This window comes from Pyrus communis, chromosome 16, assembly GCF_041283825.1.
Source record: "Pyrus communis isolate YQ-2024b chromosome 16, ASM4128382v1, whole genome shotgun sequence".
NCBI lineage: Eukaryota > Viridiplantae > Streptophyta > Magnoliopsida > Rosales > Rosaceae > Pyrus > Pyrus communis.
In genome coordinates this window covers 2,707,546-2,725,112 of record NC_142580.1, presented here as the reverse complement: position 1 = coordinate 2,725,112, position 17,567 = coordinate 2,707,546, and the positions used below count along the sequence as shown (strand labels likewise).

Genomic DNA, 17,567 nt, shown 5'->3' with positions numbered 1-17,567 from the left:
CTACCTCTATCCTGTCATTCAATAGGATCTAGATTGTCTGTGCTATATTCTGTTGTCACGGTTAAGTTATGTCAATATTTTATATTGATTTTTTTATAGAAATAATAAGACAAAAAACAATGGGAATATAAAATGTTGACAAAAAAGTCTTATCCTACTAGTCGGGTTGGCTATATGAATCTTAGAACGTCATTATGTTCGGTTTTGCACCAAGTCTTCCATTAGCTCCAAGTACTCAATGTATTTTCTTAGAGTCGCTTTTCAAGTCCTCCTAGCCCTGAGCCTCTGTTGCATAATCGCATCTTTTAACCAGAGCATGTGTAGGTCTTCGGTTCACATGTCCAAACCACCTAAAGTGATTTTCTCAAATCTTTTCTTCAATTCCGGCCACTCCTACTTTACCTCAGATATTCTCGTTCCTGATCATGTCCTTTCTCGTGTCCCCATACATTCAACTAAGCATTCTCATCTCATCTCGGCTGCACATTTTAATATGCTCGAAATTATCTAGGGACTTTACTAATTCACCTAAAAAAACGTATAGAAATAATTAAAGTGCAACCAATCATGTTATCTGTTTAATACGCTAAAAACGATCTAGAGACTTCACTAATTCAGCTTATATATATATATATATATATATATATATATTATTATTAGAAAAAGGAGGAAGATTTGAAAATATTACAATAGTTTAGGATACGTAAAAGTTTTGAATCTGAGACACATCAATAGCACAATATCCAATAAGATATTAGATCACATGCGCTTCACTAATTCAACTAAAAAAATCGACAAAATATCAAGTTTGATTTTTTTTTAGGAGTAAAATATATTATTTTGATTACATAAATAATCATTTTCCCATGAACCACGACTCCCCAGGAACCTTCTTTGCATGTTTAATCTGCCGATTATCTTATATTAAGTACCGTCATCCCAGTGGAGCCTACATTACAAAACAATTTCAAAAATCCCAAGAACCACGACTTTCTTACATCAATAAAAAAAATATCAAAAAACTGAAAACCAGACGTGATGAAATCAGCAAATTACGATGACAAAAATAATAATAAAAGACGACAAAAACTTTATGTCCAAAATGTTCATGAAATAACAGATTTTCCTTTTAGTGCTATGACCCAGACCCACGCAGAAAGTTTGGGAACTTAGTATCCACACGTCTCATCGGAGTTAGAAAAACACACTTACATATAACGATAAACTCGTTATCATGTTATTTCACAACGGAATGTGGCGACGAACTCTCTTCATTTCTCTTTTCGTATTTAATCAACATTGACATTTTGAACCCTTCCTCAATAATAAAACATGTGATTAATTTCACTTGACATTATTACTATCAATTAATTGGATTGTGATATCCACATACTCATTTTTACTTCTTATACGTTCTTCTTAATTTTTGCAAGTTAGATCCAGTAATTTGAAGAAGATCACTCAATTGGAATTGAAAAACTTGGAGTTGACTTCTTCAACTAAAAAAAGTTGAATATTGAATAGGCTTTTTAGCATCTATGAGATTTGTGTAACTCCTCATTTTGGTATTTGAGATTTGAAATCAATAGAAGTTGTCCATGAGTTTGTCCACCATCAATCATTTTGGTCATTCCTTGAAAAATCTCCATTAAATAAAGATAAAATAACAAAAACACCTTTAATTTTTGTCAAATCATTTTGGTCCATTGTTTATTAAATTGAGGGTATTTTTATCATTTGATCCTTAATTTTTCAAGAAATGACCAAAATGATTGATATGGACAAACTCAAGGACTACTTTTATTGATTTCAAATTTTATAGATCAAAATGATGAGTTACGCAAAAATTGAAGAACCATTTTAGCTAAAAAAAAACGTATAAAAAGTATGAAAAGGAGAAGGTGAAGCGGGGGCTGCTAAAATGGATAGAATCTTGACAAAGCAGATGGCATTTGGTGAAAATTATTAAGCAACGATATGGTTTTAAACTGTTCCTGGATCGGCACGCTTACCAAAACCATATTAGTATTTAATTAATACCCAATTCCAACTAATCAACTTACATATCCAAATCGACTTTCTAATATCCTATTCAATTACCATTTTTAATTACTCAACTAATTAGCATTTGAATACGATGTGTCAAATCGGGATCTGGAACACCACCAAAACGGAGAGAACCTTGGATCAGCCCGTCGGACCACGTAGTCATTCCGACCATTATCTCACAGTTCAACATGGCAAACATACTGATGTATTATCCACTATAGACACATCATCATCCGTATTATTGGTATGGTATTACCAACGAGTAGACTATCGACACATTATCCTCCGTATTATTGGTATTAGCAATGCGTAGATATGAAGGGATCATAAATTTGCCTCAAACTTTTTGTAGCGATTTGCTATCGCATTAGGGTAAAAGCAGATGATTCCAAAAGTTACACAAGGACAACAGGTATTGGAAGCGAAAACGACGTAAAAGTATCCTATAACTATGGTTCTAAAAGAGGTTAGACGCTAGTCGGGCGGCGAGTTGGGGCCTAGTGCCTAGGTTGCTAGACGTAGACGGGTCTAGGTGGACGCCTAGGCGGACAAGACAGATTTAACTAAATCCATTATATTTCATGTAAATAAGTGTATGTTTATACTTAAAATATATATAATTTCATCATAAACTACAAAATAGAATGACACATATATTATGAAGTATTGAAACATAATGAAAACATGGGGAACAAGCATATAATGTGTGCTCATTTAAGTATTCGACAAGTCTCTTACAATTTATTGAAAAATAAATAAAATGCAAATGAAAGCTATTTATTTTCGGCCTAAGTGAGTTGATGCCTAAGCGGGTGCCTCAGTAGGTCTATGGACCCTTTCTTAATTTTCAAACGCCTAGGCATTAATCGAGACGGTGACCAACCGCTTAACGCCTATACGGCGCTAGGCGGGGATTTTTAGAACAGTGCCTATAACAATCACACATCGCTTCTCTGAAAAGTAAAAAAAATCATATCCTAATTCCTTCATAAATAGGAGGAAGAAAATAAATAAGAACTAGTGTGTTTTTTTTCTTCTTCTTTTCTTTCATAAGAAACCAAACTCCTAGAACTAATGCCGCAAAGCACATCTCCCCCATTGCGGGAACTAAAGTAAAGGGCATACGGGCAGAGTTATCTTTTAAGACTTCATCATATTTAGGTCAAAGATTTGCGCTTTGTGTTTGTTTAAGGTGCCTATCTAGACGGATGGCTCAAAAATGCAGCCGCAACCCTTGACAATTTTTGTGTGCTTCTCTTGAAATTCTTCAGGCTTCTAACGATTCACAATGCCTCCTTAAGGTTGAAGGTCCTTGCTATGTCCCTAGCCTTGTCATACTGGTTCAGATCAACCAGCATTTTCTTTAATCTACGGGCAAGTCCACCAGTTTCACTTTGTGTCGCGCCAAGCAAATGCTTCTTCTCCAGAGTCCTACCCAACGAGAGCACGTAATCCACCAGCGGTTGCAGCTTACGGCTGCACAATAGTTGAATTTTTAGGCAAATGAATAAGAGCATTGAACATGTAGTAAAAGGCAGTATAAGTACACGAATGTATAATCGTCATTTTATTAACTCATCTATTGGTTAATATATAAAACTTAAGGTAAAAACCAAAACAAAGAAAAAGGAAGCTCAAAGGAAGGAGATGTGGGAAGCAAAAATTATGCAACAAAAAAAAAAATAAACAGAAGGCCTAAGCATTTTAAGTTTGACATCTCGCAAATTATAATTAGACTTGGCAGTTCCTACTCTTTTAAGTAAAGAAATTTGCTAAGCTTTTTTTTCGGTCAGCAAGTTTGCTATGCTTTGAAGGGAATGTAAAGCCGGTATATGATAAAAATGACATTCAACTCTGTCCAAACCATGTATGCGCAATGAAAGGTTTATAAGGTAATAGCCTCAACTTGTACAAAGTTCGTTACCCTGTAAAGGTACGGAAGACCTCGGACAAGATGAGGGAGGTAGAGAATGGAAAGAAAGGAGAAGCCTATATTTCTTGTCAATTTGAAGAACCATATTAGTTGAGGTCAACGCGTCACATCCTTCAGATCATTAGTTGAACTCAAGTATGTATCACAGACACGTGACGTAGATGTAACTATTTCAAAATCATACTATCCTACTTAACATGCACACATATAATAAGCACACTCACGCATGGAATTAATCTGTGTTGGTAGAAGCACTACCTGCTGTCCCCTGTGACATTTGAGCCTGCCCACACCCCAGATAGAGAAGCAACAATTCTTTCAGTTCTTGTAACAGCATCATGAACATTTGCAGCAATGCTTCGAACATGAGGTAGAACTTTACCACACAACAGCTCCTCAATGGCAAGCTTCTCTAAAATGGGAGAAGCAAGGATTTCTTTCCACAAGCAGATATTTTTCATCAAACGAACAGACATACCGAATCGATATGCTGCCAGCCGTGCTGCATCTGGCACTGCTGTCAATACAAGTGGGCTCCATGTTGGGACCTATACATTGGAAATATTCAAAATTAATCAACATCAGGTCAGTGTAAGCTCATGGTTCATAGTTTCTCCGACTTAGAATCTAGAGTGGACAGGTAGGGAAGGAAAATATAAATTAGATCACTTACATAAAATGTACATGCTCAATGCATGAGTAATGCTATCCACACCCCTTTTTACCTTCCACACACCACCTGTTAATTTTTGTCCTTGTACTCTTCAATTCATTCAATTCGACGGCTGGAAATTGAGAGGGGTGTGTGGATAGCACCACCCTAATGCATAAATATTTAAAACACATCCATGCATATGCCTGATTAAATGTCTTAAAACTTAAGTTTGACAATTCAAAAGTTGTACCGTAAGATTAGTGACAGCATCAGCCAGACGGGTGCGAACAGCAACTAATAAATCAGCAAGAGCCTCACTTGAAGGTGGAACATAATCTGTTACCAAACTTGTGGCAGCAACTGCATTCTTGGTCTCTCTCGTACTGAGAATGTTCCAACAGTGAGCAACTTGGTGATGCAAAATGGGTAAAGCAACCTTTTCCACCAGATCAGGAACAAGGTTAGCATCAGCATCATCTGATGCCAAATCATTTCCATCCTCAAATAAACCATAGTCCATTAACAATGAATGCCTGAACAGAAGAAAAGAATATTAATGGAAGGATGGAAGTAAGTGAGCAGCACTACTTCTGTGTGCTTCAGTGTTCTTTCTAGAGGTGTGAAATAAATAAAAAACTGAGAATTTACGAACAAGTACCAGTTCATGTTTAGAAAATCTGTTTTATCACGGAGGGGGTCCCACTTCAAAAGCTCCAGTCTCACATATGGAGAGAAGATAGTAGGAACACTTAAAGACATGTAAGCATCACGGTAGCTTGATGCATACTCTCTCTTCCAGTCTTCAAACCTTCCTTTGATCACTGAAAGTTGAGAATATTCCTCTGCTGCATCATCGAATACTTTACCTGCAGTGTCGAGCACCAACTGGCGGTGTCTGTGGTATACTTGACTCTCGCTGTCACTCTCATCGGTGCTTGATTCTCCTTCTATTGTTCGATGGGAACTGTCCACATCCATGGCTGACAGTCTCTTAGATTCACACCTTCTTTTCCTGTGTTGTCGAGCCTCATACCTCCCTTTCATATCCATACGTTTCTTAAGGTTCATATCTCTACCAAATTCATCTAACTTCACTGGTAGATTAGTTTGTTCTCTCACAGCAGTAGATGCAGCTTGTGCTGCACTTTTAGCAGCTGCAATTATTTCAGCACTGCTACCTTCTTTACTGATGATAGACATTGCTGCTTTTACAGCTGCTTCTACTTCCATCATTTCATCATCATCGGCACTTCTCCTTTCCATAGTAGATGAGGCACGTTGTTCATGAACTTTCTGCATTTCCGCTTCAAGCTCTTCTATATAGGGAGCTTTAACCTAAAAATGAAAAATTACAGGAATACATAAGTTCAGATCAGCATGATATGTTGCTCTTACCGGGATTGAAAAATTGGAAATAGAAGAAGATGCATCAAGTAGATACTAGAAGTCCTAACGCACGTCTCAAAAATATGTTTTTTTAGAAAATGAAATAAACAGTTAAACACAGTAAGGACAAGCCAATAGAATATCAGTAACCAATGTTGAGTTAGAGGCCTTCATTCTATACAGTTAAACTGTTCCTATGAGAGTTAAAATGTGGTTGCTACAGTGGAATATTAATCAATCATTTGTGTGGTTGCCTCAACTTTGCTTGAATTTCCAAGGATAATGCTAATCTGGGAAGGGCCACTGCCAGTTTCCCTTTCAAGAAGCAGTGTTAACTTTCTCAGCCATGGGTCCTAGGGCAAGAACAGATAAGTCTACATTTTTATATAAGAACACGAAACTAGAAATTAATCCCTTTTGATATTAACAATGCGAAGTTATGGCCATTTCAAATCCCTCCTACAGTATCCTACTTTTTGGCGATAAGTCCTCAGCAAGAGTGTGAATTATAATGTGTATCATGTGCAAATGTAATGAAGAGCCAATGATTCATCTATACTGCCAGGTAGCTTGAAAACTCAGGCGCATTGCATTCTGCAACAGTTTAAAGTCCTTGGTTCTAGCAGAATCCTAAATGAAATGCCCTCCAGTTGGCATTCCATATTGGTATCAGAAGAAATTAATCAGTATATGAACTGTTCATACAGTGCTAAATGATGGAATATAACTCGTAAAACGTGGACGGAAGTGCTCATCTCACAGGGAGAAAATAATATAACAATCATTTCAGACAAACGGCCATGTTAGTTTCCATTCTCCCCTCATCTGTACTCCTACGAAATTATTCTTATCTGCATCTCTATAGACAGAGAGGGGAGGCAAAAGAAAAATTCTGGGTTTATTTTACGCTAGCATACCTGCAAAAAGTCACATATGGCAGAGACAAAATCGCGAAGCTTTTGCATGAACTGGTACTTCTCATCAGCAGCAGACAGAGACTTCTCGAGAGCAGTAATATTCAACAGCGAGGCCGACAAATTTTCGTCAGTCTTAGTTAGTGACAACATGGTTCTTCCATGACTTGCCTGAGAGATCAAAACATATTTGAGTACATAATTATATATGAATATGCTATAAAAGCAGAAAATAATACAATGCACATATATCATGTCAGCAGCAATGCACCTCGTCACATTGGCAGAGTTTTGGTTTCCAAACGTATGGCTCATATATTCAGGTATGTATTCTATGGTTTACATTTGTTCTTATTGTCAAATGCAGTAATGCCACAAAAAGCTGTTGGAAAATAACAAAATGTTATTCTATCCATGCATTAAAACCATAACTAGTGAGCTGAAACTAAAGTTAAGAGCAACATACACGACCACATTACTAGAAGCCAATATTTCACTCAATTATTCATCCTACGACAGATTTCGATATAAAATTCAACTTGACCAGAAAAGCAACAATTCATACCTTAAGCTTCGTGAAATTTTCTTCCAAAGCTTTTCTAGCAATGTCCGCCTGCTCCTTTATGGACATCACATTTGAACCTTGTGATGCTCCAATTGCCCCTCCTATACTTGTCCCGAGAGGCATACTCTCTGACAAACCATAACCCGTCATTGCAGAGTAAGTAGTCTTTGGTTGGGGCACACTCGGAATTGCAGGAGCACTAGTGCTGACCACCCCATCATCCACCCTCTTCCCCAACCCTTTCCTAAACTGCTCTTCTTCCCACATCTTATCTTCCTCATCCTCATCCTCTTCCTCATCCCGTTCAACGCTTTCCTGCCTCAATCCAGCATCCACTACCCTATCATCAACATCCTCAAAAACCCCCTTTTTAGAACCGTCCATCTTATCCCCAAACATTGCAATTCGACCTCGAAACTCTGGCTCCTCATCGCTCAACCCTTCTGCAGCGCCATGATTACTCCCTGAATCCAATGAGATAAAGTCCGGAGCCGCTGCCCTTGATTTCCTGAGCCGTTCCCTCTTGGCCCGAATGGCATCTATGGTGGCTTGATCAGGAAACAACCCAGGTGACCTCTTGCCCTTGTCAATTCTCATCGAGGCCAATTGGGCCTCTGCTTCGTCCTTGTCCCTCCTAAACAAATTGCCCCTTTCCTTCTCATGCTTCTCGTCGGAATCAGAATCCAACTCCCGGGCTTCTCTCAGCGTATCGGAGATTGAGTCCGTGGGTTTGATAAGGCCCTTCAGAACAATGGTGGGTTCGGAGGAGGGTCGGGAGCTGGCTAGGGTTCGCGTGTTCTTCTGCAGCTCACGGAGCGCTTCTTTCGTGTAGGTTCCGGCTTGGGGCTGAACGTTGGAAGGCAGAGAAGTCGATACGGAAGACGAATGAGCGAGACGGTCTTTGAGAGCCGTCAACTTATGAGCTGAAGAGGGCTTGCCCAGACGAGAAGAGGGCTTATCGCGTTTGGAAGATGGCGCGGAGCGGGACGGCGCGGCGGCGTTTTCTTCGTCGTCGACAAAGCTGAGGAGCTTCGGGCCTTGATTCTGTGGCTTCTTAGGCTTTGAGGAGGATGCGGAAGAGGGTTTTGACAAGGATTTGACGGTGGTTGCCGTTGAGGGGGTTGCGTCGTCGTTTTGATCATCTTCGTCGTCGGCGCGGCGGCGGAAGTTTCTGGCTCTGCTGCTCATGGTGGCGGTAGCGGGTTTAGGGATTGCAGTATTCGAACGGAGAAGAGAGTGGGAAATTTGGGGAAAATTGGGAAAGGAATTGGCCGAGTTGACACTTCACTATTCACCACTGCCCGGTCCAATCATTCTACCGGGGCCCAATTATAATTTTAGAAATATTCTGGGTTTTAACTTTTCAAAAATCGACACTTTATGTTTAGAATTTTTACATTTTAGCCTTTTTATTGATCCGACTGTTAAATTAACTTCAATTTTTTAAAACAAAAATATAATACAATATTGTTTAAGAAACAGTACCCGCGGTTTCAAAATTCAAAAGCAATATTTTAAAAAATATATAATATTAGTCCTTACTTTTTCTTATTTTTGTAAATTAAAATAGTAAATTGAAAAACAAAGTAGAATTAAATATAAAAACCCCAAGTCCTTTAGGCGTCAATCGGTCTCAGTGTCGAAGCAGACGAAGCGGAGCGCGAGAGAGAGAAAAAGCGAGTCTGCGGCGGTCTTCCAAGACGGAAGCTTTGCCTCTGAGTTGGGCTCTTGATCGTCGCCGCTCATCCATGGCTGGGTATTTTACGATGACTTTTATCTTTGGTGTTTTTTTTTTTTTTTTTTCAATTTTTGTGAGTGTATATTGATGCTTCTATAAATATGTCATGGATATTTCTGGGATTTTATTGACATTGTTTGGATTTATATGTTTGTTCGAGATTTTGAAGTAACCCTTTTGTTCATTTGATCGAGTGTACCATGAAAATTTTCAACTTTAATAAAATGGTAGTGCTTAAGCTTTACAAGTGGAAACTACTTTGATTTAGTAGAGAGCTGTGCTGAATCTTCACTTTAGATTCATATTATTTTTCCTTTGCTTTCTATTTTTCTTTTTAAATCGCACGTCTTTTTCGTTATACAGGCGATGTTATACTTTAAACTAATCTTAAGTGCGGGAGGGGGACTTCAAACTCGGGTGCATAGGGGAGTACATGCGTTCTAGCCAATGTGGCTACACCCACTTCCGCTCGTACCCTTTAGTATATTTAGGTGGGAAGGTTGAGGAGGATTCATAATGTTGTGTAATCCATTTCCCTGTGTTCTCATCAAGTCATTCATCGGTCTGATTTTTGTTATTATCATGCTGATAAGCTAATGTGGTAGTTGGCTTTCGATGTCTTTATCTTCAATTGTCAGCTCACTTATATTCACAGTTTAGAATGACTCACCTATGCGAGCGCGTGTTTTAAAATGGTTTATGTGTTTGCATCCCTCTACCTCTAATTCGGGCTTTAGAAGTGTGTTTCGGCAACAAAAGACTATGTCTTTGCAAGTTGTCATATATGTTCTAACATTATTTTTCGTTTCTCTAGTCAAATTTTGGGTCATTCCATATGTTTATATGTATATGATGATAGTAACAGTTCATAACTTCATAGTTTAGATCTGTTACTGGCCGTTATATGATGTTTCTTCTGAATGGGTTAATCTTTTTAATTATGCTGTTTCTTCTGAATAATCTCCGTGCTGCTGATTATATCTTTATGTATCTTTTCAGTGTCCTTCCAACCTAAAATATCTATTCTAATTAACCTAGATCAAGAGTTTAAATACTTTGCTGAACATATGTTGGAGCAGCTGATTGCTTCAAGTATAATCATTTGTGTAAGATATGCAGGCCATCGTGGTTGGTTGACAAATATAGAATTGCAACAAAAATCAAGAGTGCATCTGGCAGATATGATCCTGATGTGATTATATGGCAAAGCAACCCAACTAAAGCTTGTCCAAAATGCCAGTATACGATTGACAATAGTGACGTAAGATTTTTGTTTTTATTTTTTTGATCCATATGTTTAAAGTTGAATGTTCATCAATGAAAAGCCATCAGTTAGAGAAGCTCTGTTGGAAATTATTTTAATGAAGTTTGTTTCACGTTATTGTTTCATTTATTATTAATGAAAATTGAAGAACTTTGAAAATTAGGGTGTTTTTTGCCATCTCTTTCCAGGTTGCTCAAGAGTGGCCAGGTTTACCCAAGGGTGTAAAATTTGATCCAACTGATCAAGAGATTATATGGCACTTAATTGCAAAATCTGGTGTAGGTGATCGAAAACCCCATCCTTTTATTGATGAGTTTATTCTAACTGTCGACGACGATGAAGGAATCTGTTGTTCCCATCCTAGGAAACTACCTAGTAAGTGCGAAACATTTGTTTTGTTTTAAAACTTTGACCCTTAATCTTTTATTAATTGATTTAAAATTAAATGTTAGGTGTTAAGCTAGATGGAAGTGCATCCCACTTCTTTCATAGAGCAATTAAGGCTTACAATACTGGAACACGAAAGCGTCGAAAGATACATGATGGTGATGGTGATGTCCGCTGGCACAAGACTGGAAGGACTAAACCAGTGATCTTGGATGGGTTGCAAAGAGGGTGTAAGAAGATTATGGTTCTATACATGAGCACGGTCAGAGGAGAAAAACCTGTGAAAACCAATTGGGTTATGCATCAATATCACCTAGGCGTTGAGGAGGATGAGAAGGATGGAGAATATGTTATATCTAAAATATATTACCAGCAGCAGGAAGCTAAGGAAGCTGATAAAACTGATCAAGATGTTCCTGAAAGTATTGATGCGGTGATCACCAAGGTAGATCCAGTCACTCCCAAGTCGGTTACTCCTGAACCTCCGCGCGCTGAACGAAAGCTTGGTGATTTTGATTTGGGATTGGATACTCCTGCTCCTTCCAGAGATCCCTTTCTTCAGGTATAGTTTGTTTTCTGAATTTGAATTTTAGTTTACTTACAAATTTCTACGAGCAGCACAAGAAGACATTTTTATTCCTTGTGATACGAACATATTCAAATTGAAAACTTTAAATTTATACTGCTTGCATTATATTCCTGGCCGAATGTATACTTTCTTGCACATTCTCTCCCTGTTCGTTTTCCATTAATGTGGTATAAGAACGTGGCATTAATGTGAATGATCCAGAGAGATACTGATATGGGCATTTTTTTATGGCTTCTGTATTCAATTGAAGTATCGTGTGGAGGATGGTGCTGAAGATGAGGATGAAGTTCATTTTGAGGTGGACCGTGCTTTAGATGAAATTCATCCAGAGGTGGACTGTGCTGAAGATGATGTTTGTCCTGAATCTGAAATGCCTGACGATTATGACCAACACAAGTTAGAAAATCAAGCCGATGAAGTAATTAATAACACTGAAAACATTGCTCAGGAAGATCCAAAATGGTGGGACAGTGAGTCACAGAATCTTCTGGATTCGCAACAACTTGTGGAAGGGTTGTCTCTGTGTGATGATCTCCTTCAGAGCCAATCTCCAACTAGGGGTGGACGTGAAAATGGTGAACAAGCACACATCAAACCCCGTCTTGCTGATTATGCTAAACTAGGACCAGAGGATTTAAAGAGGGATCTAGAGGCTTGTCAAAATCTTGTCCTCGATCCTGCTAATATTTTGGAACTCGATACACCTCCAGATTTCCGACTTAGCCAGCTGGTAAATCTTCTTGTCTTGCTTCTTGTTGGTTTAGTCATTTCTTTTTGTTTTGTTTGCATTTTCCTTTATGCTAACGCTTTTCTGAATCGTGCATTGTAGGAATTCGGGTCACAGGAAAGTTTCCTTTCTTGGGGTGGCAAGGTGGCTGACTGAACGTGGTTCAGGATTTCTAGCGTTGGTCATGGTTTCATGGTGGTAAATATTTTGTGGCTACATTTTGATTAATCTTCACCTATCAAATCAGCTCAGCGTGATATCCAACTTTTTGCTGAAAACAGAATGAACTGTGAGACCTGGTTGTAAAGTACTGTTTGTGAACTGAAATTCTCACATCGATCGAACTTACTCTTTTTGTTCTCTGTTTATAATCAAGCTAAAATGCTGTTGTTTATCTGGTTTGCGTTTGTATTTGGATTTTAAAGCTTAGCATCCGTATTATAACGAATTCAACTAGCCGAGAGACGTGTGGACCATCAAATTATTGGAAACTCGATGCCTTGTCAACGCCGAGGAAAACACTGATGAGTTTTTCACATGTAATCAAATGAGAACTGGTTGGACCATGAAATCATTCATGAACTTTCAGGGCTGCGCAGGTCATGCAAGTTGTCTTTGAAAATTGCTTGAGAGACCACTGGGCCTAGCCTCGCTGTGAAGTTAAGCACTTTTGAGGTAAAAGTGCTTGTTGATGAGCAGCATATGATATTGCTTGTGGGGAAGCCAGGTTCAGACCTACCCTAGAAAAGCAGCTTCTGCTGGTGCCCTTGTAGCATGTTGTAGGGCAAGTGACCTAGTTGGATAGTAGGGCACCCCTTTGTTGTATTAGCAAGACATGCCTAATGCTTCTCTCCCTTGGCAAATGCAATTGGTCTTCTTTTTATCTTTAGATGCCTTGATGGGGCTATTATAAGGTAGACAAGGAGGACCACAGCACCATGGCTTTTTTGGGCTCGAGAAAAAGAACTGAACAATGAGCCTACGGATTGTTCGGCTCTGTGCACGACGCCTTGTCTTTCTTAAAGACATGATGCAATGTGAAACAGAGGCGGATACACACTTGGACCTAAGGGGTCCAGGACCTCTCGGAGTTCAGAAAATATACATGTAAAAGTCTTCCGATGATCCTCCAAATGTTTTGTACTGGCCCCTTTGTACCTACTAAGTATTTGATGTAATACTTCCTAGGCATATCTCGATAGTTTTCGTGAACAACACTCAACAAATTCTCACGATATTATTCATCAAATGTTCGACGAAATGTCTCAGTGAATAAATTGAATTTTTTTTTTCGCACTTCGCACTCCATTTCTATCTCAAAAACTTGGACCCTTAATAGTGAGACCACCCAAGATTCGAATGCTAGATCCGCCACTGCCGTGAAAACTCGATTTTTTTTTTATTGGTAACCCTATTTATGTAGGGTTTAGAAATTGGTGGATTAAAATATTAAGAACGATGCAAATGATTGTGATCAATTGACCTTAACGGCTAAGAACATATACATATATGCTATATGCTCTGCAGTTAGGGTTTTTAGAGAGAAGATTTAGCAACCTTGTTTTGTTGGTAGCCAGCACAATGTTGTATCCTAAATCTTATATTATTAACACATAAGCTACCACCTTGTAACATGAGGAGACACCATGGGGCATGACCCATCTTTTTTCCAAGAATCCCTAAGAGTTAGAGACAACCCTAACACAACAAGATTGGATTAAATATCATAATTAACATCCTAGCCAAGTACTTGTGTTCGTAGTTGGTCTGTTTTATAAAGTACTTATATGACCAGTTAACACTTCTAAGTTTATTTATCAATGCTATAAGCGTTTTTTGTGACTAAAAAGTGTTTTTAGTCATTTCAAACCGATTGAGTATTTTGAAATCAGCCAACAATCAATAATCGTAAAGCAAAAACCAGCTAATTGGCAAATGCGTTTGGAGAATGTCCCATCATCATCTTACATGGATGATGAAACTACACCTCATTCATTCTGCTTGAGATGTTGATGTCCATGATCAACGGCAGATCGAGAATTCGAATTTTGGTGAGTCCTAATGTTAAAGAACAAGGTTTTCAAATAAAAACAGAACTCGTGACGTGCAGATGAGACTTACCAAAGATTTAGAAAGTCCTGGAAAAATTGTCACATGTATATTTTTCAAATTTTAAATGGTCTTGGGACCACCTGAGTCCTAATATACATCCGGCCATGTCCATGATGTAACATCTGCACTTTCTATGCTTAACATTATTGGAGGAAACTGAGGAAGACAGAGGATGTGCCATGTGGGGACAACGTGTGGGCCCCATGTTTGATTAGAATAGAATCGTACGTTATATTGGTGGGGTTGAAGATTAGGGAGGCGCACGTGGGCATGATAAGGGTGCCGTTTTCAACCAATCAATTCGCGCCCGACTCTCTGTCGAGCGCGGCTTTGAGTTTTCTTACTCAATCAGTCACTACTGATTGAGTCATTCCACCCGAGTGAGCCCAACAGAGAAGAAAGCTCGAGAGCTCTCGACGAGAGGAAATTGGCTTTCTTGCAACAAAAGATTTTCCGAACATTAGAATCCCCTTTATGCAGTGAGAAATGAGTTAACTCCACACTATTATATGAGCAAGTTTAAACGCATGATAGTACGTAATTGAATTAGAATACCGTTGCGGTCAAATTTTATGTTGAGGTAAATTTCAAAGAGTAAGACAGATAGGTGGCACTCTCCTGTGTGGCCGACAACAGAATATTAGATTGCATTATTCGGCTCCTGTACATCTGACTTTTTGACCCACGCTTCTCTCCTCTAAAACAAGAAACCAAAAATGAAAAAAATATCAATCAGAAGTCCACGTTTCGGGTTGTTATTCACCGACTCTAGTGTTAGTGACAGGTGTCCGCATTTTACGTTGGGGTGCAGTGTATTATGGTATACTAGAGAGTATATGTGCTGATTTATGATTCCAAAAGTAGGAACTGCCTGGACTTACTTTTAACCCTTCCCCTGCTCCTTCCTTCATAAGGAAAGAAGAGACAAAAGGGAATACTGTTTGGGGTAGGCCCATCGTAACCGTCCACGTGGCACACGTGAACATGAGTTGGGATCCAATATTTCGGAAAGGGATACTTTTTGGATCTCTTCCTCCTAATCCATCAAATTCGGGAATCCAAACCATTGAAATTTGATCAAACTACAAACAGGGGCCCACTTTAAAAGTTATAATAACTTTAGCCGTTGGATTAAATTTCAATGGTCCGAATATCCGAATTTCTAATTCCCGAACTTGATGAATTAGAAAGAAATGATTCGAAGATGATCCATTTCCCAATAATTCAACTGGCCCACAAAGAGAGTGAGAGACTCGAGAGAGCTTTAGTTTTGAGTTTGGGTTTTGACCCAATCGTCGAAAAAGCAGTTTCGTCACAAGGCCATGTTTGGATGCTCGCTCAAATAATAGCTTATTTGAAGACAAGGTGGGAATTGCATTTTTTAGGAGATGCTGGTGCTTGTTTGGTTGAAGACAAGCAGATCATAGCAAGAGCTTATAGTATTATAGTGATTAGTGATGGGGCAATTGCATTTGTTTTTTCAGTTAATCATTGGCTTTCCAAAACAACCATATAAGATGGGAATTATGACAAGGGATTATGGCTTAATCGATTTTTTTAAGGTACATTTTTTGTCATCAAGTGTTCTTAGCTGACTTGGTCAATTTTTATCATTAAGGTTTTATTGTTGTTGTTGTTGCTGAAAGTGTTCTTAACTAACTTGGTCAAAGCATTAACCATGAATTTTGGTGCTTTTTATCGTATGTCTCAAACACTTTTTGGACATGCAATCCAAAAAGGCAGAAATAATCTACTCGACTGAAATAAACATTGGCCAAGATTAATGGCCTTGTATGAATGATTATTACTTCCAATGCGGATGCTAAATTATGATCCATTTCATACATCTTTCCTTCCCTTGAATTTCAGTTTTAACAACACTCTGAGAACTCACAAGACATTTCTGCTTCTTAACAGCTCCAGTTTCATTAGGTCGTCTTTTAATCAACAGAATAGGAAACATGACAAAGCCATTTGAAAAGGAAGAAAACTTTGAGAACTCCGCATCACTTCTTTGGAGCTGAAATTGGATAAATAAAATAAGAAAATCAAGGTTGTATTTGCTCCAAAGAGATCTTCATTGATCGTGTCCAACTAGTGATACGACAGATTTAATTGGAGCATAACCTTTTATGGAATCCTTTAGTAATTGAAAACCCTTTTCCTTTTTCAATGTTTAATTATACTTGGAACTCCCTCCCAAATTGTAAAACGTAGTGATTTTGTTAAGTGAGAAGAAGATCAATACATAAAAACTTCTGAGGAAGAATAATGCAATATTAAGAGCTCTAGCTTGTTATATCATATCAAAGTTTATATATTTAGGCTATTCCGATGTACATATATATCTAAGCCCCACAAGGCTTAACCCCATACAAAATTTTCTTCAAATCTCCTAAAAACATCCGCTGGCTATTTACAACTCCACCAACAAGATCAAAGATCTTGATAGAACAAGAAAAAGGAGGAAAATTAGGATGAAAACAATAAAAGAAGAAAAACCAAAATCCTCCTTTCTCGTCATGTCATATTTTCAATCATGCCAGCAGAGGAGCATGACCACACACCTCCTGATGATGTAAAGCCTGGCTCTTTGCTCTCGCAGGACCCCTCCGAGTCCTTTGCTTGACGACGAAGACAACCTTCTCTTGCTGCCTGCCATGCTGCCAGAGCTGCCCATCTTCATATTTCAGAGAATTAGGGTTTTCTTTCTTTCTGTCTTTTGACTGCAGTGAGTGAGCGAGTGAGTTGTTTCTGCAGGTGATGAGCAGCTTTGAGAGATTGTGTGAGTTGGGTTTGAAAGTGCATAGGCCTAAGGGGTTCTTATAGAGGGAGGAGGACCGGATGAGGAGAAATGTGGGTGTGGTCCTTGATCCCTTTGGTTTTAAAAAAAGAGCCGAAGGATAGGGCAGTGCTCCCCAAACCCACCCGACAAAGACCCTCCAAGTGGGCCCCACCACCCTCCCTCCCTCACTTTGGAATCCCTTGCCTTACCCTACTACCCTACCTCAGCAAACACATTACACAAAATGATAAAAACAATCCAAGCAAGCACTCTTATCTCTCACTCACATCACATGTGATATTATTATTGCTGTGCTACATTGGTCCAAATTGGACTATACATCATGTATATGCGCGATGTAGGCACTGCCCACCAGCATAATGGGGTCGGCAACTACTCACCACAAGGTTGCAAGTTTTTTGGTATTTTGTGAGTTGCCCTTCAATTTTGTAAATGATGAGGT

At 38.7% G+C, this 17,567-nt stretch overlaps 3 protein-coding genes across 4 annotated transcripts; 1 reads left to right on the top strand and 2 right to left on the bottom strand.

Moving 5' to 3' along the window:
• Positions 1 to 2,734: 2,734 nt before the first annotated feature.
• LOC137732329 (transcriptional repressor ILP1) lies at positions 2,735 to 8,852 on the bottom strand. Its single transcript, XM_068471640.2, has 6 exons — positions 7,503 to 8,852; positions 6,941 to 7,108; positions 5,296 to 5,972; positions 4,888 to 5,170; positions 4,241 to 4,530; positions 2,735 to 3,525 (listed from the first exon to the last, which is right to left on the bottom strand). The coding sequence occupies exons 1-6, from the start codon at positions 8,688 to 8,690 to the stop codon at positions 3,333 to 3,335; spliced, it is 2,799 nt and encodes a 932-aa protein (XP_068327741.1). The 5' UTR covers positions 8,691 to 8,852; the 3' UTR covers positions 2,735 to 3,332.
• A 190-nt stretch (positions 8,853 to 9,042) lies between these two features.
• On the top strand, positions 9,043 to 12,601 carry LOC137732048 (SUPPRESSOR OF GAMMA RESPONSE 1). 2 transcript variants are annotated; one of them, XM_088687389.1, is made up of 7 exons: positions 9,132 to 9,258; positions 9,604 to 9,731; positions 10,360 to 10,501; positions 10,693 to 10,879; positions 10,957 to 11,453; positions 11,731 to 12,210; positions 12,310 to 12,601. In XM_088687389.1, exons 2-7 carry the CDS (start codon positions 9,688 to 9,690, stop codon positions 12,361 to 12,363), a joined length of 1,404 nt encoding a protein of 467 aa, XP_088543515.1. In that variant the 5' UTR covers positions 9,132 to 9,258; positions 9,604 to 9,687; the 3' UTR covers positions 12,364 to 12,601. The 2 variants fall into 2 exon arrangements, with proteins under 2 accessions (XP_068327443.1, XP_088543515.1); XM_068471342.2 differs by lacking the exon at positions 9,604 to 9,731 and having other exon boundaries at positions 9,043 to 9,258.
• A 3,990-nt stretch (positions 12,602 to 16,591) lies between these two features.
• LOC137731961 (small polypeptide DEVIL 4) lies at positions 16,592 to 17,174 on the bottom strand. Its single transcript, XM_068471231.2, has one exon. It carries the CDS (start codon positions 17,003 to 17,005, stop codon positions 16,853 to 16,855), a length of 153 nt encoding a protein of 50 aa, XP_068327332.1. The 5' UTR covers positions 17,006 to 17,174; the 3' UTR covers positions 16,592 to 16,852.
• Between the last annotated feature and the right edge of the window lie 393 nt (positions 17,175 to 17,567).